The sequence below is a fragment of the Aulonocara stuartgranti genome (genome assembly GCF_965226115.1).
Source record: "Aulonocara stuartgranti genome assembly, chromosome: 23".
In the NCBI taxonomy this organism is placed as follows: domain Eukaryota; kingdom Metazoa; phylum Chordata; class Actinopteri; order Cichliformes; family Cichlidae; genus Aulonocara; species Aulonocara stuartgranti.
Genome location: NC_138958.1, coordinates 1,018,232 through 1,039,638, shown reverse-complemented (window position 1 = coordinate 1,039,638; position 21,407 = coordinate 1,018,232). Strand labels below are relative to the sequence as shown.

At 46.7% G+C, this 21,407-nt stretch overlaps 1 protein-coding gene across 2 annotated transcripts in view; it reads left to right on the top strand.

The window, feature by feature from the left end:
• The window catches only part of arhgef18b (rho/rac guanine nucleotide exchange factor (GEF) 18b), a 36,845-nt gene extending 17,326 nt beyond the window's left edge, over positions 1 to 19,519 (top strand). For both annotated transcript variants that reach the window (XM_082524339.1, XM_082524338.1), the window contains 22 exons: positions 561 to 628; positions 2,187 to 2,232; positions 3,760 to 3,964; positions 4,527 to 4,633; positions 5,505 to 5,645; positions 5,942 to 6,192; positions 6,262 to 6,387; positions 6,487 to 6,604; positions 6,681 to 6,935; positions 7,032 to 7,108; positions 7,285 to 7,463; positions 7,589 to 7,662; positions 7,781 to 7,966; positions 8,104 to 8,253; positions 8,515 to 8,630; positions 9,069 to 9,131; positions 9,282 to 9,329; positions 9,447 to 9,728; positions 9,856 to 10,005; positions 14,798 to 15,125; positions 15,552 to 15,695; positions 16,088 to 19,519. In XM_082524339.1, the coding sequence (XP_082380465.1) occupies positions 561 to 628; positions 2,187 to 2,232; positions 3,760 to 3,964; positions 4,527 to 4,633; positions 5,505 to 5,645; positions 5,942 to 6,192; positions 6,262 to 6,387; positions 6,487 to 6,604; positions 6,681 to 6,935; positions 7,032 to 7,108; positions 7,285 to 7,463; positions 7,589 to 7,662; positions 7,781 to 7,966; positions 8,104 to 8,253; positions 8,515 to 8,630; positions 9,069 to 9,131; positions 9,282 to 9,329; positions 9,447 to 9,728; positions 9,856 to 10,005; positions 14,798 to 15,125; positions 15,552 to 15,695; positions 16,088 to 16,377 (3,404 nt within the window). In that variant the 3' untranslated portion in view covers positions 16,378 to 19,519. The remainder of the gene's footprint in view (positions 1 to 560; positions 629 to 2,186; positions 2,233 to 3,759; positions 3,965 to 4,526; positions 4,634 to 5,504; positions 5,646 to 5,941; positions 6,193 to 6,261; positions 6,388 to 6,486; positions 6,605 to 6,680; positions 6,936 to 7,031; positions 7,109 to 7,284; positions 7,464 to 7,588; positions 7,663 to 7,780; positions 7,967 to 8,103; positions 8,254 to 8,514; positions 8,631 to 9,068; positions 9,132 to 9,281; positions 9,330 to 9,446; positions 9,729 to 9,855; positions 10,006 to 14,797; positions 15,126 to 15,551; positions 15,696 to 16,087) is intronic.
• The last annotated feature ends 1,888 nt before the right edge of the window (positions 19,520 to 21,407 follow it).

Below are 21,407 nucleotides of genomic sequence, written 5' to 3'. Positions count from 1 at the left end.
TGTACTGCACGCTGCCAGGTTGCAAGATCTCAGTAATCGCGTACGCGATAGAGGAGAACTTTTCTCACCCCCAGTTTATTTTTCCATAACAGCTTTTATCTGTGTAATTAGCAGAGAGGTATATACAGCCATGTCATCTAAACATGCAGCAGCAGCAGCTTTGGGTTTAATAAAGACAGAAATATAAACCTGTTACTGAGAAAAAGGAAGCTGCTGGTCCGACTGCGCTCTGACTCTGTGTCTTTATGGGGAAACAAACAGAAGCCACAGCCACTGTTGCACCAGTCCCACCAGTTTTACTTTACAAATACATGCCTGAAAACAAACATTGTGATTTGTTTGCATGAGCTGAAAGTGCTGTCCTTCAGCTTTCTGTTTCTTTGCCTTGTCTGAATCACAGCTTTGTACTTGTGATGGCGTCGCCTTCAGGAGCTGCTCAAATGTTGTTCTTTTTCATTTCAAACATGCATCATTGCCAAAACTTTGTGGTCTTGTATAAACCTGCTCCTGCAAAGACTAATGATACACTGACTGTAAGTTTCTGCCCTGGTGTTTTTCAGATTGCGCTGTGAACGTTCACAAGAGCTGCAAGTCTCTGCTGGGGGAGTGCACCAGCAGCAAGAATAAGGTAAACACTCGAAACACGGCGAGCAGCCACGATTAGGCCACGCTGGGTTTGATTGCGCTCTACAGGCCTGGACTTTAATGTGATGTTGCACGAAGGAGTTGCATATCACTTCCTGTGTCCTCTTCTGTGGTTCGATTACCATTAGTGCAACGCTGGCAGTGATGACACGTAGAAACCTTCAGACGGGATTTATTTTGTCAAGCATGAGAAATCTGGAGGAATGTTTATGTTAAAATGACTTTTGGATTGATGATGAAACGAGAATTTGCTGTTTGACCGTGACGGCAGGATTCAGTGTTCACTGTGACGGTGAAGCGGGCGTAAACAGAAGTGTCGATGATGATGCTGCTGCTTGTAATTTCCACATTCAATACGAGGGCTGTCGAAACATTTTGCAACAACCGCGCCCATGACTCCCAAACATACACCGTCTCTTATGCATCTGCACAATATGAGCTCACTGGAGCATCAAGAGGACTTATCCTAGTCTACAAGTCATACTTCTTAAAAATTATTTTTGGGGATTTTTAGCGTTAATTGATTTGATGGAGCGCTGATCAGAAAGCAATTCAATTTTACTTATATAGCGCCAAATCACAACAAAAGTCGCCTCAAGGCGCTTCATAGATACAGAGAAAAACCCAACAATCATATGACCCCCTATGAGCAAGCACTTTGGCGACAGTGGGAAGGAAAAACTCCCTTTTAACAGGAAGAAACCTCCGGCAGAACCAGGCTCAGGGAGGGGCGGGGCCATCTGCTGTGATTGGTTGGGGTGAGAGAAGGAAGACAGGATAAAGACATGCTGTGGAAGAGAGACAGAGGTTAATAACAGATATGATTCAATGCAGAGAGGTCTGTTAATACATAGTGAGTGAGAAAGGTGACTGGAAAGGAAAAACCCAGTGCATCATGGGAATCCCCGGCAGCCTACGTCTATTGCAGCATAACTAAGGGAGGATTCAGGGTCACCTGGTCCAGCCCTAACTATATGCTTTAGCAAAAAGGAAAGTTTGAAGCCTAATCTTGAAAGTAGAGATGGTGCATGAAGGGACAGTGACGTGCACGCAGTGACTTGTGTGGACACGTTTCTGGGTTTTAAGCACACAATGTGCTGGACATCTTATTTCAAAGGGCTGTAATGTCCAATTATATCAGGAAGTGGAACAAATAATCTCATTTGTTTTTCATTTGTTATTTTTATTAAACAAACTAAAGTGAAATATAACTCAGACTTTATAAATTCCAGTGTTGTACGTTTTCTGACATTATTTCCTCTTTTTTGTCTCATTCAAAAATGTAAGAGTAAGACAGAAGACTGAGAACAAAATAGGAATCGTAAAAGAAATTAAGGTGGTGCATGAAGCTACTTCATCCCCTCACAGACGCGTGAATCCACTTCTGTCGGGGCGCTTTTCCCGGCTCATTTGCAGCTCGACTTCTTGTTAATAAAGACTAACTGTGTGCAATGTTGTATAATTTTATAATCTGACTCTGTTGATAAAAGCACGAGAAACTGGCCTTAAAAATGTCGTCTTTCTTTATTTTCTCCACGCAGAGAGATACGCTACCGAAGCTTAGCTCATCAGGATCTCCTAACCTCGGTGAGTAGAGCGCTGATGTGCGGATGTGGTGCTCGCCGATCCCACTGACACAGTATCAGTGTAACTATGGGGGTTCATCGATGGCTCAGAAGGTGGCTTTATATGTCTAATTAGAAAGCTGGTTGCCACACCAGAGGATTAAAAACATGAACCCTCAACACATCTGATGGTGGACTTGTCCTATTTCTTTCTGGTGTGTGTGTTTGTGTGTCTGTGGGTCTGCTTCTCTGTGGTGTGTGCGCCTACACACTGAGCATAGGAGGGGGAGATTGGCCTCCAACAGCCGGTAGGCGAAGGTGATGATTAGCCACCGCTGAGAACAGTCAGATTTACTTCTGGTTTACCTTTTGTCCAAACTCTGATTTTGAAATGTTGTTTATGTATCGACTTCATATAAAGACAGAGCTGCTGTACTAATACTGCTATGAAGTGTTGCACAAGTGTCACCTGTGCATTCTGACCTCATTCATCTTACGCTTGGCCACAGGGCGTCATTGTTGAACAAAAGCATTTAGAAAGAAAATAAAAGACTGGGTGAAGCTGCACGTTTTAGTCTTTTTAAAGTCGTTCCTCAAAAGCAAGTGTTAAATCTGAGCAATGGTGCTCTGAGTACAGCTGAGGGGGCTAATCACCCGGTGGTACACAGACGATACTGCTTAGCAGGATGAATATATAAGTGGTTTTGGTCTTTTCATGGGCTTTGCTGACTACGATACAAATGCATTTGCTTTTATTCATCCTAGGAAAACTCACTCATCGCTAATTGTAACATGCAGCAGGTCCGGTTGCATGCGAGCGAACCCACGGGGGACGTGAGCGGCGGCGGCAGCAGCTTAAGTTAATCTCCTGTAGCAGTTGTTAGTCTCTTGTGAACAGCTGGGGGCCTGTCACCCACACCTGGTTTTGCCTCATGTCTTGCCTCCAGCCAATCAGTAGCTTGTGCAGGGGGTCAGGAAGATCAGCAAGAGAGGGAGGAATTGAGGAGGCGTGAAGGATCAGAAAGTGCGAGAAACATCAAAGGGTGTGCGTCTTTCTAGAAGTTACTTCTACTGAGGAGCTCGGGCTTGAAGGGTCTCGTGGGCTGCGTATAAAAGCGGGGTTCGCGCTGTTCTCGGCTCATTGTTTACACTGGTGACCTCGCTCAGTTTGCATTATTGCACTTCTCCTTGAGTCACTCATCCGATTTGAAGACCTTTGCAATGGAGCTGGTGGTTGCTAAAAGATCTTTCCAAACAAAGGGACCCTTCAAAGCGTCCTCCGCCTCCTCGTGGGGTCTGTCTGGACGTGTGGGGATGCGAATGTTGATGCACCGCGACATGATCACCTGCAGATTCTTCCGATCCCTGCCGCGATCCTGGCTGAGAAAGCACTGGGGTCGGCTCGGGCAGGACACGAAGAGCTCCTCCTCCGCTCCACTTCGCCGGTCATCTTCTCCTTTCTCTCTGTCCTCTCCTCGTTTGTCCTCATGTTCCTCTTCTGTGTCCTCTAATTGCATCCGATCACCTGTCTCTCGTCTTTATTTCCCAGCGCTAAAAGACCGGGACAGAGAGTGGGATCAGGCAGGCCCGGCCGCATCTCAGGCCCTGGATGGCCATCGAGGTTCGTTCAGTGGCCCAGGCATGACCATTAGTGCGTTGGGATCTAGCGCTTCGCAAACCGCCCTCGCCACCAGCACTTCCACGGCTGCTACCTCCAGCATTGGCCACAACCTTCATTACAACAATAGTTCAGCGTGAGTATGGACTTCATCCACTTCTCCCCTGAAAAACCTTTTTTTTTCTTTCAAAAACTTTCTCACTCGTTTCCTTTTCAAGAGATTTTCTTTGTTTTTTGAGTTGAAAGATTCACAGAGGAGCACAGAGCAGTCTTTCTCTGAAACGTATATTGCTGCACTGTCGATGTTTGCAGGCTCTGCTGTATGTAAATGTCTCATATTTTTAGATTCTCGTCTCTTTAGCTCAAACGATATTTTGCCGTTGCCACCGTAAGATGTTTTTATAGTCGACACTTAAAGGCAGGCTGTCTCTTCTAATATGACGCCCTGTGAAGCTGAGTGTAGACGGCTTGCAGCTGCCTGCTTTTCTGCTGCATGGCTCGGTAACGGGGGGGGGGGGCAGTGAAAGAGAGATGGGCCACAGTAGGTGGAGAAGAAGAAATCAGGAAAGATTTTCTCTACTTTCTTTGATTTATTTGCTACTTTGGGTCTTTAAACGCACGTGTTGGCTGCTAGCAGCATCACGTTGTTTCCATTTCACCATGTATGCCACCTTGGACCTGTGGTTGTCTTCCCTCAGATCCCTCCCTGGGGAGATGGATGAGACGGACACTCCCCGCTCCAAACGCTACAATGAAGACGCGATTTCCCTCGCTCCTTCGACCACCGAGTCCATCATTGTAGAAGGTGAGCAGCTGAGTGACTGAAATGTGGCTTGAACTGGAATTACTGGAATAACAGTTCCAGTCTCAGTTGGTATCAGTGGGAAATTGTTGACCAGCTTTTCTCAGACTGAGTCTTCTGAGAGCTGCCTGCTCGAGCGACAGCTCACCTTCAGGGCTTTGTGTGTCCTGCTGGTTTGACTTGTGGGTTCAGGACTGACCTCGACCTGTATTCTAGGCTGGAGACTCTATGGGCTTATTTATGAAAGGGCTTCTGCCGATACCCGTTTTATTCCACGCTTTAACAATGTATGACAGGGCAGGATGGTTGTTTTTCCTCACAGTTGTGTTATCAATATGGAGGATGATCACCTATATTATCTCTGATATTAAGAACATCACAGCATGCACTGTGCTCATGGATAACTGATGAAAGGGGCGGAGATCATATGTTGTTGAGGAGGAGTCACACTTTGTTATCGGCCCTTTGAGGAAAGCGACCTTGATGATAACGTGCGACGCGGGTTCGGCATTGCTGGAAGCGACTGTAGCGTGTCTGAACTAGTGTTGCTCGCCTCTGCAGAGGCGACCAAGTTTCCTGTAGTGAGACACAAAGTTGCTACAGATCGTTTAAAAGATGAAAACAAGGCCGCGCGTCGTCTCGGCCGCGCTGATGATTTTATAAACTGTCTCATTTAGGCGACGGGAAATCCTTTAGTTCAGAAGGATGAGCTGTTAAACAGGGACCCTGCACAATAACGGTCATTTAGGAATCGTCATTATTTATAAAATTCTGCACATGTTGAGGTGTCATCATGCAATATTCAGAAGTCCTTTTCAAAATAATTATAACCAACAAAGCAGAGCAGGTGTGATGCCTCTGCTGCTCTCCTCAGATGCTCACTATGCAGCTGTGCGGGCTGATCTGGAGTCTGATGCTCAGGATTTGGAGGCAGACTCGTGGAGTTCGGCGGTTGATCAGCAGTATCTCAAAAAGCACACTAAAGAAACGGCGAAGAGACAAGACGTGATATACGGTAAGTGTGATTTCATTTTTCCTGTACGTGTCTGGCCAGTGAGCCGCCTGTCGCGCGGATCAGTGGGTGCAGACGGCGCTTTGAAAGGCACACTGATTGGGCCGTGCACTTTAAGTGTAACACAGTTGGAATCGCACATTTAATTCGGCGAGAGCTGTAAATAAACCTTAATGTGTAAATGTGTGTGTTTAAAAAGCCTAAATGTAACGGAGTGTGTAGATGAGGGGAAAACCAGGAGCTTTACGCAGTGCACGACACACACACGTGCATTACAGAACATGCATGTCGTCCTGTAGAGCTGATGCAGACAGAGATGCATCATGTGAGGACTCTGAAGATCATGCTGCGCGTCTACGTCCGGGAGTTGAAGGAGAACCTCCAGATGGACGCAGGAAGGCTGGACTGTCTGTTTCCCCGCTTGGAAAACCTCCTCGACCTTCACACAAACTTCCTGTCTCGTCTCAAAGAGCGGCGGCGAGAAAGCCTCGTCCCGCCCAGCGACAGGAACTACACCATCAACAAACTGGCAGACGTCCTGATCGCACAGGTATGGAGGAGACGCACGCACGCTGATGCCCACCATCGGCGACAGAGCTGACGTTTGTTCTTTGTCCAGTTCTCAGGTGAAATCGGAGAGAAGATGAAGGACAGCTATGGAGATTTCTGCAGTCACCACCCTGAAGCTGTCAGCTACTACAAAGATCAGCTGCAAAACAACAAAAAGTTCCAAAACATCATCCGAGTACGACGCCGACACAGAATTAGCTGCATCATATCACATTAAAGAGGCGTTGGTTACCGTGCAGCGTCAAATCAAATATTTCTGCTTTTGTTCTTGCAGAAAATCAGTCACCTGTCTATTGTGCGGCGGCTCGGAGTGACTGAGTGTATTTTATTGGTGACACAGCGAATTACAAAGTACCCGGTACTAGTTGAGCGCATTCTTCACAACACTGAAGGTATTTCTGCTCCGTAGATCACAGTTACTGCCCAGAATGACTTCGCTGTGTTTAATCATTTCTTCCTCGTTCCTAGCTGGTACGGACGAGCATGTGGATTTGAGTCGGGCGCTGGGTCTGATCAAAGACACCATCGTACGGGTGGACACGTTGGTTAATCTCCACGAGAAGAGCTCCAGGCTCAGAGAAATACACCTCAGGATGGAGCCGAAGGCACAGGGGAAATTCAAAGACGGTCGTGTCTTTCGGAGGGAGGACCTCGCGCCGGGCCGGAGACGGCTGCTTCATGAGGGCACAGTCAGCTGGAGAGCTGCTTCAGGCAGACTCAAAGGTTATCACATAATAAAACTATGACTCCTCTGCTGTCTGTGCACGTGTTCTGGTTCTATAAATCAATAAGCTGTCATTTCTGTTGCTCTTCCTTTAGATATTCTTGCCGTGCTGCTGTCAGATGTGTTGCTTTTGCTGCAAGAAAAAGATCAGAAATATGTATTTGCTGCAGTGGTGAGTACGTCGGTATCTATGAAAATAAAAGGGCATCAAAGAGAAATGTGCTCGGTGTGTTTTGGAAAGAAGGAGCAGAATTCTGCTGTGACGGGCGACAGGTTTGTAAACTCATCGGTTCAGCTCTCATTCTCGTTTCCGCCCCCTCCTCTCTTTTGTTCTTCTGGTCCTCCCAGGATAACAAGCCGTCAGTTATCTCTCTCCAGAAGCTCATAGTCAGGGAGGTTGCCCACGAGGAGAAAGCCATGTTTCTCATCTGTGCCTCTTCCAATGAGCCGGAGATGTATGAGATCCACACCGGCTCGAAGGAGGACCGAAACTCATGGATGACGCAAATACGACAAGCTGCAGAGAGGTAGCTGCAGCAACACACAAACACGCATCTGTTTATCACTCGGGCTAATCCAAAGAAAGTGTTCACACACCTCAATCAAAGCCAGGATCCTTTCCTCATCTGGCTCCTGTCTTCTCCCCCGTTAGCTGTCCTCACACTGAGGAAAGGCTGTTCAGTGAGGAAGAAGAGGCGCGAGCTTCCAAGTTTAAAGAATTTCGAGGTAACTAGAGGCCACAAGGTGGTGCTCGTGTGTTGTCTTACCCTTCAACTATCTAGAAGTCTAGAATATTAAAGCTTGTCCAGGAATGAGTCTTCTGTGTCATGCTTCCCAACTGTAGAACGGCTAAGCCAGAAGGATGCAGTGATCACGCAGGCGCTGACCGAGAAGCTTCAGCTGTTTGCGGACATGGCCGAGTCTGTGGCAGGGCTGGAAGACGCAGCGTCGCGCTCCAGACTTCTGCTTCGAGGAGACTTCTCAGACCTCCAGCAGGGGGAGGTCCTGCTCAAAGGAGCTATCACTGAGGGTAGGACCAGGCCGCATGACAATACGTGCATCTAAGTTTCAAAGGGAATTAAATGACGTTCACACACACGTGTTCTCGTCTCTCAGCTGCTGCATAAATTAGTAGGTTGTAATATTATTGATTTGTTTTGGCTTCAGTGGAGAACCTTCAGAACCTGCTGCAGTCTGGAGTGAGGGAGGGGCCTCCTGCACCCGCCAGGTGGGAGGAAGGAAGCGGCTCTGGGGTTCTGCCCAGGCGAGCCGACACCTTTGGGGGCTACGACAGCAGCCCCGCCATCTTCAACAAGAGTGAGTCCAGCACAGCGCGAGCCGCAAAGAAGTCTGTTTGACGTCACACATACAGGACAGATAAATACACATGAATAAATACATCTGTGGGGACAGTTTACACACAAATCTGGTTGTATGTGTGAAGTTTCTCCTAGATTATGACCGTTTGCCGGTCAGTTTCTTTCCCCCCCAAGCGTTTGTGATTTGTTAATGTGTGTGTGTGTGTGTGTGTGTGTGTGTGTGTGTGTGTGTGTGTGTGTGTGTGTGTGTGTGCGCCAGATGGCAGTGTGAAGAAGAACTTTTCTGCCGAGTCCAGAAACAGAGACAGGAGTCAAAGAGCCAGCTCTGACCCTCAGCTGAAAGACCTCTGTGGCAGCCACGCCCTGGAGCAGACGGTAGGACGCGGACACACACACACACACACACACACACACACACACACACACACACACACACACCTCGGGATGAGTCGGTGTTATTTCCTGTAAATAGTAAGAACCAGAGCAAGTCCTCTGGAAACTTCCACGTGCTTGCAGGTGACTTCATCTGTGTCTACATAGATGAAACCTCGATAAACAAATTCTCTGAACATTCATTTGATTCCAGTAAACGTCTCTCCTGGACAGCAGAGCCAGCAGACTCTGTTCGTCTTTTATTAAACTTTATTATTCGTTTTTCACGGCTGTTTCCTGGAATCACTTTTGGATTTTTTCACAAAATTAATTCTACTAAACTGAAATTAAATAATTCAGTGCTGAGGTCATATTTTATATTGTACTGTACGTGATGTGCAGCACTGCAGTTTGATGGCTCGCTGTGTGTCTCTCGCTCAGGTCGACGAGAGCTCTCCTGCCCGGTGGAATCGCATCTGGTCCGACTCGTTCCCAGAGGCTGAAGTAAGCGCCTCTTATCTCTCAGCTACACAACAACGTCAGCTTTGATGCTCGCAGTCGTGCCTGCTGCAGCCATGAGATGTTTATTAACCCAGTAAAATGTTGTGTTGTGGATATTTGAGCGTGCTGACCTTGTCTGTCTTTGCACTCTAGTTCTTTGACAGAGTGCTGATGCTCTCACAGAGGCTCTACAGTCTGGAGGTGAAAGTCTGCCCTTCACTCTATAAATGAAATGCATTAGTATGTAATAACATCTCAGCTGCTCATCATCGTCTGCGACGTTTTTGTTGTTTCACCTGGTCTCGTGTGTCTCTTCAGGCCATTGTTTCGCAGCAGGACAGTCAGATCGAGCTGCAGCGGGCCTCGCTGACGGAGCGGGCCTCCCTGCCCGGCCGCCACAAGGGGAACGTGCTCCTGGAGCAGGAGAAGCAGCGGACTCTGGCCTTGCAGAGAGAGGAGCTGGCCAGCCTCCACAAGCTGCAGTCGCAGCACCGGCAGGAGCAGCAGCGCTGGGAGAAGGAGAGGGAGAGGCACCGCCAGCAGGTGGAGGCTACCGAGGCCAGGCTACGACAAAGAGAGGAGGAGTGCAGGAGGACGGAGGTGAGGTGCTCTCTGTTACCTAAGAGCTGCAGGACAGTTACGTTTGGCTTTCTGTTTGCTGAAGACTAAACTTGCTGAGCTTATATTTAACAAAGCCTAAGCTGCAGCATCACTTCTTGTTGCGCAGGAGCAACTGGCAAAAGAGAAGGAGGAGTTGGACATGCAGAGGGAGACGTACCAGCAGGACCTGGAGAGACTGAGAGAGTCCACCAGAGCTGTGGAGAAAGAAAAGGAACGCCTGGAACACCAGAAGAAGATCAAGAGGAAGACCATTGAGGTGGGGCACCCGTGCTGGTGGCCACATGCACTGTTGTTATTGTTATGATGTATTACGGGCTCACACGTGTTGCATGCATTTGATTTGAAGCATTTAATTTCTTTGTGCTCGCTTTTGCACGATGGTTCATTAGTGTGTCCGTGTGCCCTTTCTCTCTTCATCACTTTGAAGTGGAAACATGAAGAAGCTGCCACAGGACCCTTTGTTAAGTTGCTTATCGGGTCTCCTACGAGTGGGAGAAGCATCGGTGTCATAGACGGGCTGATGTTACACTGACAGTTGAAAACACCTCTGTGTGCTTCATCTCCTTACCCCCCAGCCGCTCTCGTCTTTGCTTATGCTTCCTCTCCTTACGCTACAATGCGTTGCATTGTGAGCTTCATGGGAGAGCAGTTCTGAGACAGAGCCACTGACTGTAATTTCATGCCCGATGCTAACAAATCTGTCAAGGAGCTACTTAATATCAGCCTTTAGTGTTTTCAAAGGTCTGCAACAACCAATTACAGCTTAGTGGGGTGTCTGTGTGCACCGGCAACTTTTGTCTTGACACAGATTTTATCTGTTTGTCAAAGAAAGAAAATATCAGTGGATAGAGCATTTATAATCAGCGCCTGAATCACATACTTTGAATTGACTTCGTTCATTTGTAGCTGATACAGCAAAGCTTTATGCGTCCATGAACAGAGCGCCGCCACATTCACTCTGACACAGCTCAGCGCAGACCCGGGACTCACTGCACGCTCTGGTTCCTGCTTACCTGAAAAAGTGTTATGATTTATGTACCAGTGCAATGTGTTGGCTCAAGCTCTTTCACAGCCTCTAGAAATACCTAAAGCTAATTTCAAATACTAATATTACAGCGTGAATGTGAAAAGCTACCAGCTACACGCACACCATGTGCGTGCTGCCTTTTTCCAATGATGTTGTGATGACTCTGACTGCAGCACAGTGATTCACCGTCACTGGACTGCAATTACTCAAGTCTGTAAACCATTGGTGCTGTTACATGGGCTCATATGCATGTATTTCTGTCTGATTGCAATCTATAGTTATGTCATAAGTCCCTCTCTGCTGATTGGCCAGCGTCTCCAGCCTGCATACCATGCTGACTAACTGTCAGCTGACACGACGCTGTTCATTCACGTCCCAGAAAGCGCTACAGAGCTCTTTTGCAACTGTGGATTCCTTTTTTAAAATAGTCTGTAACTTTGCTCAGCTTCACACGGTGACCTTTGCCCTCGTGCATTCTCACAGATTTCATGTTAGGAACCTTTTTTAATGCCCCAGACCTCGAGTAACGGGAGTGTAGACTCAGGATGTACACAAACATAACCAGCTGATGTGAATTATTGCAGTTATCATCTCATTACAAGCTGCAGAGGCCTTTGACTGTGAGTCATATCTGGAGTACTTCAGTGGCTCCAGGAGAACCGCATCCCCTCTGATGAAGCAGCAGAGCCTCTGGGTGAACTGACCTAATCCTCTGTCATGAGTAATCCTCTTCTAATTATAGAGGCCTCTGCTGAAACGGTGACGGTGAAAAAGGTTTCTGTGAAGTTTGTTGCATGAACTGCAAGATGAGACCTGAACTACATCACACTTACAACCTATGTAATCAGTCTTTGTGCGTGCATTTTGTACATACGTGCAGCGTCTATGGGTTTCAGTTCTATGCTGTTGGCTGGGACTTTCTTGGCTGTTGTTTGGAGAGATTTGGAAGTGGTTTCTTCTCCCTCTGTGTCAAACACATCAAACGGTCTTTTCATTAGCTACACCCGCAGGATCTGTTCCAGGCTCCTGGCCAAGCTGATATCAACAGACATTTATCTGCCACCAACCAAAATGAGGACTCATCAGCAATCGCAGAGAGCTTTGATTAGACTCACTTCTGTGTGCGCATTTCTTAACATACGTGAGCAACAACTGTGCAGGTTTTGACATGTTCTGACTGAAGAGAGCATTTTTTTCCTCTTTGATCTGTGTTATCTCGTCTGATCGTAGTTGGCCCCGGGATTTGGGTTGGCTGTGGTCTGATTGTTCAGTACTCTTGTAATTGGAAGGTCATAAAAGCCAAGCGTTGCTGAGGTTACATCTCGATTTCTAGGTTTAAGTGAACGTAAACAACATGATCAAGAAACAGTTGGCCAAATTGCTCCATGCACCAGCTGTTTCACGAGCAGCTGAATGGGTGTACCTAAAAATGTGACGTAAAGGGCAGTGCGAGACAACAGGAGCTACTAAGAGTGAGCACGAAAGCACGAAGGTGGAATAATTAGGAGCCAAACATGCATAACGGTGTTATTTAGATCCTCTCTGATTTCTTTATGTGAAGACACACAAATGTGACTAAAACATAAAGTCTGCAAACGAACAAACAAAGTAAAAGTTCTTGTTGCTCTTTGGCTTTAGCCTCCAGACTGATATTAATTGCTTTGGTCTCAGTGTGTTTCTGTGAAGCTCGCAGTAAACGCTCATCAACACCTCACCATGTGCACAGAAACCTAAAGGCCTGTTTCTGGGTTCTTCTATAATCAGCTGCTAGCAGTTGCTTTGTGGAGCTGAGCACTGCGCTCGAGGGCAGATATTTTCTCTGAGCCATCTGTCACTGTGGCTATTCCCACCTGTTAGCTGTACGCTGTGTGCAGTACTGTTCAGTCTTTAACCACAATATTAGCAAATTACTCCCAGTGAATCATTTGCTCTGAGAGAGGAAAGTACTGCTTTACATTCAAAGTACTTTTACTGGAGTCTTGGAGAAAGTTGCTTTTTTGGGATTAATGAGGATTTTTAAGGTAATAACAGGCTGTGACATGTTATTGATAAAGCTGCAGTGTATTGATCATTGTTGGTGTAAGGAGAACCCAAACAGACACGGCTGCTTTCTTCCTCTGCAGCCGGCGAGTGACTGAAACGTCATAAATGGGTTAAAGTTCCTCCACATGTTTGTTATTTGTAGAGAATCGACTGAAGTCTAAAACTTGTGCTGAGTGGAAAAGATGGAAATGTTTGATCTTTTGATTGATGCGAGACTTAAAAGATTCATCAGGCATTAATAAGAAATGTTGGCTAATAATTTTGTGGCATGAATAACAGCTGCTGTGAAACACCGTGTGCTTTCTCTGAGTCGGACCACATTCAGGAACTGTAGGATTTACTTAGGTGCAGTTTGATTTTGGATTAAACGTGTTTTGCCTGCTAATCTCGTGACTTCAGCCTGGATCACAGCTGCAAATTAACCATAAAAAACATTTTTAACGTCACTGTTCAACACATGAATTACTCCCGGCTAAAAGCCCCGAGCTGGTGTTGTCAGCATATAGAAGTCTTTGTGCAGGGTTCGTGGATACATTATGATATGGGAATATGCAGGCTGAGAGGAACCTGGCTCTGTAATCAGCTAGTCCAAACCCAGCATTAGCAGTACCCTCTGGAAGGCAGCCAGTGCTAATTGTTTATGTGCTGTCAGTCAGAGCTCTTTGTGCTCGGCAGCTCGTGCGTGGTTTACTGCCCTGGAAACCTGCTGTTTGCGTTGCTTAAAGCAGATCACCTTGTTGTGGGAACAATGAAGGATCTGTGTGCCGAGATGAGCGAGTGCCGAAAGAGGAAAAATTACGGAGAAGAAGCAAAACCGAGGGGTCAAGAAAGGATGAATGGAGACTTCGCCCACAGAGGGCCCCTTCACTGTCTCGGCTAGAGGAAGCTACAGTCTGCACACGAGAGCGCTCGGATGAGTCTGCCTTCAGTCAGGCGTTCCCCATCGCCACAGGAAGTGTCAGCAGCAGCATCAATCACGTTGCACGTGGACTGCTCGCAGACAGGCTGATGCCACAGAGAAACTGATGTTGATATTTGTACAACATTAAACACCGTTTAGAGGAAGGCTGTTCGTTTATTTTTATAATTAAGACCATGGTAGTAATCCCCAAAGATTTCCTGTCTGTTATTCTCATCATCATCATTATCACGTAAGAGGACGGTGAAGAGTTAACCCCTTCTGGCTGCTTCGTAGTCGGCCATTGTTCTTTGACTTCTTATATAATGTCAGATAAATATCATCCTCCACCATAACTGGGTCACAGCGCTGCAGAGGCGGATTAGCAAAGTTTGGTTGTGTAGTATTTCTTACAAAAGTGCGCTGAAAGGAGCCTTTGTGGCGATGAAACTTGTGGGATTGTTAACACAAACACCACATCACTGCATTGTTGCAGAAATCCGTCTCACTGAGTGCAGCTCGGACGCTGACGTTGACTCGGCCTCCAGATTGTCTTTCCTCCCTTCTAGTAATTAAGTGGAAAATGCGATTCCTATTATCCGCTCATGTCACCGGAGCCGTTTTCCTGTTCGCCTGCTTGTTTAGCAGTCCTGTTCGTTTTGTTCGACACACCTTTGTGTGCGCACGGATTATTAAGGGTTTTATGTTTCTGATTTTCTGTGTCTGTGTCTCTGTGCGCTTTGTCCTCAAGCAGCTTTGGGGGGGAATCAAAAGCTTGCACCAGATGTACCAAAATGCATGCTCAGCAAGAGCCCAATGTGTTTCTGATTCCCTCTTTAGCCCGTAAATACCCAGCGCCTCAGCAGATTTGATGACGCCCTGCCATTACAGAGGGCAGACGATTCATGGCGTGCGATCTGTGTATTCTCTGCAGCTGTTTGCAGTTGTGTTCTCATGCACACACACACACGGGCTGTGCAAACATTTGCAGCTGTGATTCTAAACTGAATCGACGCATCGATATGGAGACTGAGCTTAAAAGTCCACCTTAAGAATAACCCGTTCTTTCCTGTCCTGCAGGTGGCTCCCCTTTCTGGAAGTCTAAATGGAGATCTCCTCATGTCCTCCGGGTCCGCCGACTTGCCTCCGAAGCCGCTGGTGCGTGGCAGCATGTCCGTGGCACAAGCCGACTATCCGGAGCGTCCCGAGGTGATAGCGCGACGTGAGACGGGCTCCTCGACTTTGCCGCTAAAGACGGAGGTGCCGCTCCATCTCTTCAGCACCACCAACCAGCTGCACAAGCCGGTCGGGGTTCAGCAGCAGATCCCCACCAAGCTGGCAGCAATCAACAGCAGCAAAGGGAAAGGAAGCAAGAGCGGCAAAGCTTCGCATCGCACCGACAGCACCGGTGAGGCGCCGGGATCATGGCCGCGCATCAGAAATTCCAGCACTTGCAGACTTGATATTAAATGGCCACAGGTGTAAATACTATACAGTGCAGAAAGGTACCAAGGAAGGTGATAACGGTGCGGGTCGTCTCTTGCTCACACTCGTGAGAGACTGTTTACTCAAAGCAGTTTGTAAAGCTCAGGTGCTTTTTGAGCGAAGCACTCTGGGTGTAGGCCGTTAGGCTCTAAGTCTCTCCCTCCCGTAGGTGATGTTAATCAGTGCAGCAGACTCTCTATTAAAATGGATTTTCTTGCCTGACCTGCGCTCGGCCTGATCGGTCTCATTAGAATCACATGGCAGTCCTCACTGGGTCAGGCTTATCAAACAGTGGCCTCATCTAATCTGATCTCTCTGCTCCCCGTCCCCTCCCTCGGTCTCCCCGCAGCCTCGCTGGACACGAAGCAGGTGCTCCCACTGAAGCTTTCCACCAAAGAGGACAACGCCCACAAGGTCAAGCGCTCCGTCAGCCCCCACCAGCAGGTCCCGATGTTGGCCCCTCCTCAGTCGCACACCCAGCATCACCATGCAGGTATCGCTGCGCACGCGCTCAATCAGACGAACTCAAACACAATCTCCTCTCGTCCGTCTTTGCCTGCTGCATTATTAATCCTGGTTCTCATAGATGCAAACAAAAGAGTTGCGTTCTCCACCTGGGCAAACCTGACCCCACCCAGTCACATTCCTCTCTGAAGTCTGCATGCCCAGCCTCACCCTGTGTAAACACCTATCAGTTTCATGTATGATTAATATCAAGCGGTGCTGCTGACACAGACGTTTTAATCCTCTCTGCTGCAGCTACAAAGAAAAAAGCTCTGGCAGGACTATGTGACTACATTCCTGTATGAGTAAGCCCGACTGCATCGAGCTGCTGTGATTAACTGTGTTTGCAATAATTCTTTGTTCTTATTGCCTTTCCTGCAGATCAGCCCAGTTCTCTAGACAACGCTGGACCAGACATCCAGTCTGCCTCCCACCCTCCAAATGTTCAGAAGCCCCCCATGCCTCCTGCACAGTCCCATCCTCAACCCTCCCTGCAGCCTCCCATCATACCTCCCCACTCGCAGAGCACCGGCGCTCTTCAGTTCCACTCCCCCGTGCAGCCGCAGAGCCTCAATCCCAGCGCACAGGTTCAAGGGCTCAGCCACAGCCTGCCGCCGCCCTACAAGTTCACCACAGAGGACCTCAATAAGGAGGATGTCATCTTCTTCTGAACTTACGATAGAGGAAAAAACCAGTCCAGGGATTGATCGTCATCCCCATTAAACCATAAGGCCCATTCTGAAGAGCACCTTCCATGCGATCATGTGAATGCAGACGCATTGTTTCAGTAAGGCTGGTGAGGTTTGTTGCAGGGAGGAGGGCTGCTGTGGTTCACATGGAGAGAAAGACGGCGTTTGTTTTTAATAACCCTCATCTGGCCCTAAACTGCCAGTATTAGTGTAATCGTTTAATCTTATTTTATTTAAGTTTTATATCTAAACTTAATTGGCTGAATCATGAAGGAGAGACCTTTGGGGAAACAAAGGAGTGTGAAAAAAAGGTGTAAATGAAGTTTTAGCGATCCAAAGACATTATCCATGAGAGCTGAACCAGGACGTGACTGAAAGGAAGAGAAACGGTTGTTTTTTGTCAAGAGGAGTGAAATCAGGACAGTCGGGGAAGCGACGGAGATCTTACGGCACCTGGAACCACGTGAAAGAAACTCTAACACTGTCTGCTCGATGTTTCATTTGCACAGTGTAAATACTTCAGCCCAGACTGATGGACGAACGGACAAACTGTGTCGTGTCTGACTGCACAGCTGTTAAAATGATGAAGCTTCCTTTCATTTTGTTATTTGTCTTAATTGTGTTTATTGATTATGTCCTTGGTTTTTCCTCTTTTTATGAAAGCCGTCTTGTCTAAGCTGTCGCGTCCTGTTACTTCATTTCAACCCCGGGGGAGTTTGGCTAATTGTGCAACTAATGAAACTCATGCAGAGTGAGACAAACTCGCAATCTTTGTCACATAGTTTCAACTCTTTCCCCGAACGCTGGGTGTTGAATAACAACAAATAAATGTCTCTCCCATCTTTACGCTCCGTTTGTTGCTGACTCTGAAACATAACTAATACAAACTTATTAGCATCGGCTTTAATTTTAAGGCTATAATTTTCCACTTATACTTATTCAGGAAGCTAATTGCAGATGTCTGAGTTTGTCCCCACTTTACTGAGTTTGTCTCACCGCAGGAAGCCCCTCCCCGCCCCCCATCATCACTTTATGAGTCACATCAGTATGAAACATTTGTTAGTGGAGCTCGAGTGGGTGTCCTGTACATTTCATGCTGGAAGCTATTTTAAAAGCAATCTTTAAACTGCTGTAGTTTTCTTGTCAGTAGCCTGAATAGAAAAACAAGACAACCTATTGGAACGGTTTCAGGAGAGAGGATGTGGGCTTCAGATACTGAAAAGTATCAAATATATCGTGAAATAGAACAATTGGTTACAATATAACCCCGGTTCTCTGAGTAAAGAGACTACCTGTCCAGCTCCATATATATGGAATATACAGGCTGCACAGGGATTCTTGACTGCATTTGGTTACATTGCAACTCGGGTTCTCTGAGTGGACGCACACGGCCGACATATTCCATATATACAGAGCTAGAGAGATGCTCTGGACACAGTGGGGAGCCGTGTCCTCTGCTGTCTGTCTGGGGAGGAAAAATGTCAATCAGCAGTGTCTGTTTGACGCAGACATAAAAACGTGCTGTAGGTCACATTCAGCTTTTCCAATATCAGAATTTGAGATAAACGATCACAGAGGAATGAAGCAGCTTAAAGGTTCTTTATTTTCCATTTCAATCCACGTGAGTCTTATTATTATTTTTAGGTTTAATGAAATTTTAATCTGTTTTTGTCACTCGAGCTCATTTTGATGACTTTACAGTTTGTAAGAAAAACCTGGCGGGTACATTTTAGCCCGTTCGGGTTTGAGTTTCTGTTGACTGTGTTCTGTATTTATTGTTGAAGACGTTTCGTCAGCCTTGTCTTAAATCTCTGTGCCTGCCTGACAGAAGAGCGATGCTGTGGCAGCTGTGGAGGCACAGCTGTGGTTTGTTCCTCTGCACGCGTGTGGACGTCAGAGTTTGTTGATCCAAAACGAGCTGGTGTCTGAAGCTGTGATCACGGGCTCGACTAGGAGCAGGTTTTTGTGTATATTATGTATATTATTGTACATGCTGGTCGCCCTCCTCCTACACGTGTCCGTTATGTGTATTTCTGTATATACACTTAAAATACACACGTGTGTATGTACAATCTGGTACTGTTTCACCTTCCTGAATGCAGTCTTGGCAGAAATCACAATCGTTCATCATTTGCTGTGTAAATGAAGGTATTTAACCAGCGGCGGTACTCTGCCGGTCGGCTCTCTGGTCGCAGGTTCACTGAGTTCATGGATGAAATGATCCACTTGTTTCAGTTGGTTAAACCAAAGAGGCGTTCAGCTGACGGGGCTCGGTGTCGTGCTTTCTAACATTCACACTCCGATGGATGCATTGGGGTTAGTAGTAAAGCCAGGAATCGAACCACCAGCCTTCCGATCAGTAGATGACCTGCTCTACCGCCTGAGCTACAGCTCATGTGCCGCCTCATCTCAAATATCGCTTTAGTCACAAACGATTATTTACATTTTTATTCAGCTGATATGTAGTGTGTGAGTTTCTTGTATTTTTGGACTGACGCTCACGAGTTTGGCACAACAAGCAAGTTCACAGGTTCATCAGCCAGCTTACTCTGGTGGTTACTTAACAGGTGAGACTCGATCATGAAGATCATCTCAGCTGAAAAAGCCACTTAAGCTTTTCGGGACGTTTCCTCCGGTCTGCATTTCTGTTTTCAGCTCGTGTTCGAGTGCTTCGCTTCTGCTCCAGGTCCGAGACGTTAACGAAACCTCAGCGGGGAGATGAAGGCTGCCTTGTGGATCAACTCGAGTCTTAAACGTTGCTTCGCTGTAGTCTCGTTTCTGCTTTCCAACGTGGAGGCCGGTCGGTGGCGTCCCTGTGGACGGTGTGTGTGGAAACATTTTGAAATGCATTTGTTGGACCTGTAACGTGTAAATACTTGTTTTATTTCCTCTGCCAACTTTACACTAGTCACTTTGGATAGTAGCATACTTGAAAGGGAAAATGAATGTTCAGAATGCGTCTTTGTTGTCATGTGAACTTTAGTGTCTAATGACGTTTGTAGCACACAGCAAAACTGATGCTTTTTTGTACCGTTTATTTTATTCACTTTGCGACTGTTAGAATGACCTGCGGACACAAACTGCTGAATTAGAAACATTTAGTAATAAAAAGTCTTGAAATAATTCGCTTTGTTTGTCCTCTTTGTGCCGCGCGTTTGGATCATTGCTGTCGAGCACGCACTGTTTACTGGCTGCGCACGTGCAGCGTATAATTCCGACTCATACGCACTTTTATTCACTGCTCGTCAAAATAATCCTGACCACCCAATTAGCTGGCACCCGTGCCATCTCCCAGTGTCTCGGAGGTGCCGCGGCGGTGTTACTGACCCTGTGTTTAGACGACTTAATAACAGTCTATTCCCAGACGAGGATCTATTCAGGTGCTGCGGTTGAGGCTGTTCAATCCTTTGGTGGACATCGCTAACAGCGGGGCCGCCAGCTCCTCCCTTATTGTCGTTCTGGCTGGGAAGACGCTGCAGCAGCGGCCAGTTTTTATTGTCTGCTGTCATTAGTGGCTTTCCTCTGTCTCCTCTCGACAATTATTTTTCCAGGCTGCTTCCCCTGCGGAGGGAAGCTGCACTTTAATCTGTCTTTGTTTCTGTCTCAGTCCTTCCACTGCTCTGCCCAATTCCTGTCTCCCTGTTTCTTCCCCCTTCTCTCATCCAGCGCCTCCAATCCATCTCAGCCCGACTGATTCACAGCTCGGAGGCGGTTTATGTAATGCTGTTTGCAGGAAGTCAGGAGTCAGAGCCTGTTCTCACCGCAGAGTTAAACAAATAGATGCTCCGCAGAGTCCAGACGTGCAGACAAACATCCCTGCGGGCTCATAAAACACTGAGACTAATCTTGGTTTGATGGACTCTGCGTCGCTGTGGTTGTTGTTCAGTGCGCTGCTTGCTGGAATGAGCCGTTAGGTCATCATGGCTACTTGGAGTCATGTTTTTGTTGTCATCACTCAAAAAATCATTTACCTCCTCTCCACCGCCGCTGTGGCATTATTACATCATCTTAAGTGGAGAGTCCCCACATTTTGTCACATATTGATTTCTAACAAAGACAACGTATAGAAACAAATCAGCTTTTCTTCAACGCAAAATAGTTTTTATAATAAAAGAAATGAAGCTTCACAATTTCCCTCAAGCTGCTCTAAGGTCTTCTCTCCCATAAATAACTGGGGGAAAAACATATCCGATGTTTAAATTGTTGAGGAAAATTTACCATTTTAAGAAAGAAATTCGCTCATAAGTCGGGAGGCGGGGCTAGTTTGTCCAGCACGTCCCACAGATGCTGGATTAGATTGAGCTCAGGGGGATTTGGAGGCCGAGTCAACACCTCAAACTCATCGCTGTGCTCCTCAAACATTCCTGAACCATTTTCCTTTGAGGCACTGCACATTATCCCGCTGACATAGTTCAGACTTCAGGGAAAACGTTTCCATGAAAAGTTGTTCATGGTCTGCAGCAGTGGTTCAGTAGGTAGGTGGTAATCAGGCCCATCAGTGAGCCGTTGCTGGTTGTCGGGGACCAAGCAGTAAAGCATAAAGAACACCAGGGTTTAATTCAAAAAATATGACCCAAAAATATGAAAATATATTTAACGAAGCCAAAAAACTTAAACAGGCAGACCAATAAAACAGGTCAAGTCAATAAACTAAACTCAGAATAACAATTAACAAACCTCAAACAAACATAAGACACACTGACCTGCTGAAATGACACAGGGGAACTGCCGTATGAACGACTAATACGAAACAATTAAACAAACATGAACCCCCCCCATGAAGCATGTGGTTTCACCCGATTAGGCTGTCAGTGGTTCTTCAGCTCTCCCAGCACGTTGCCAGACAGCAGGTAACTCAAACAAAGATGCATTAACATAAAACAGAACGTTGACCTTGCAGTGTTAATATGTGTGCACGCCATATAAACACTGGACGGTGTGATGGAAAAATAAATACATTTAATAAAGAAACAATATTGAACAATAAGTAGAATATATTAAAGTAGTGACTG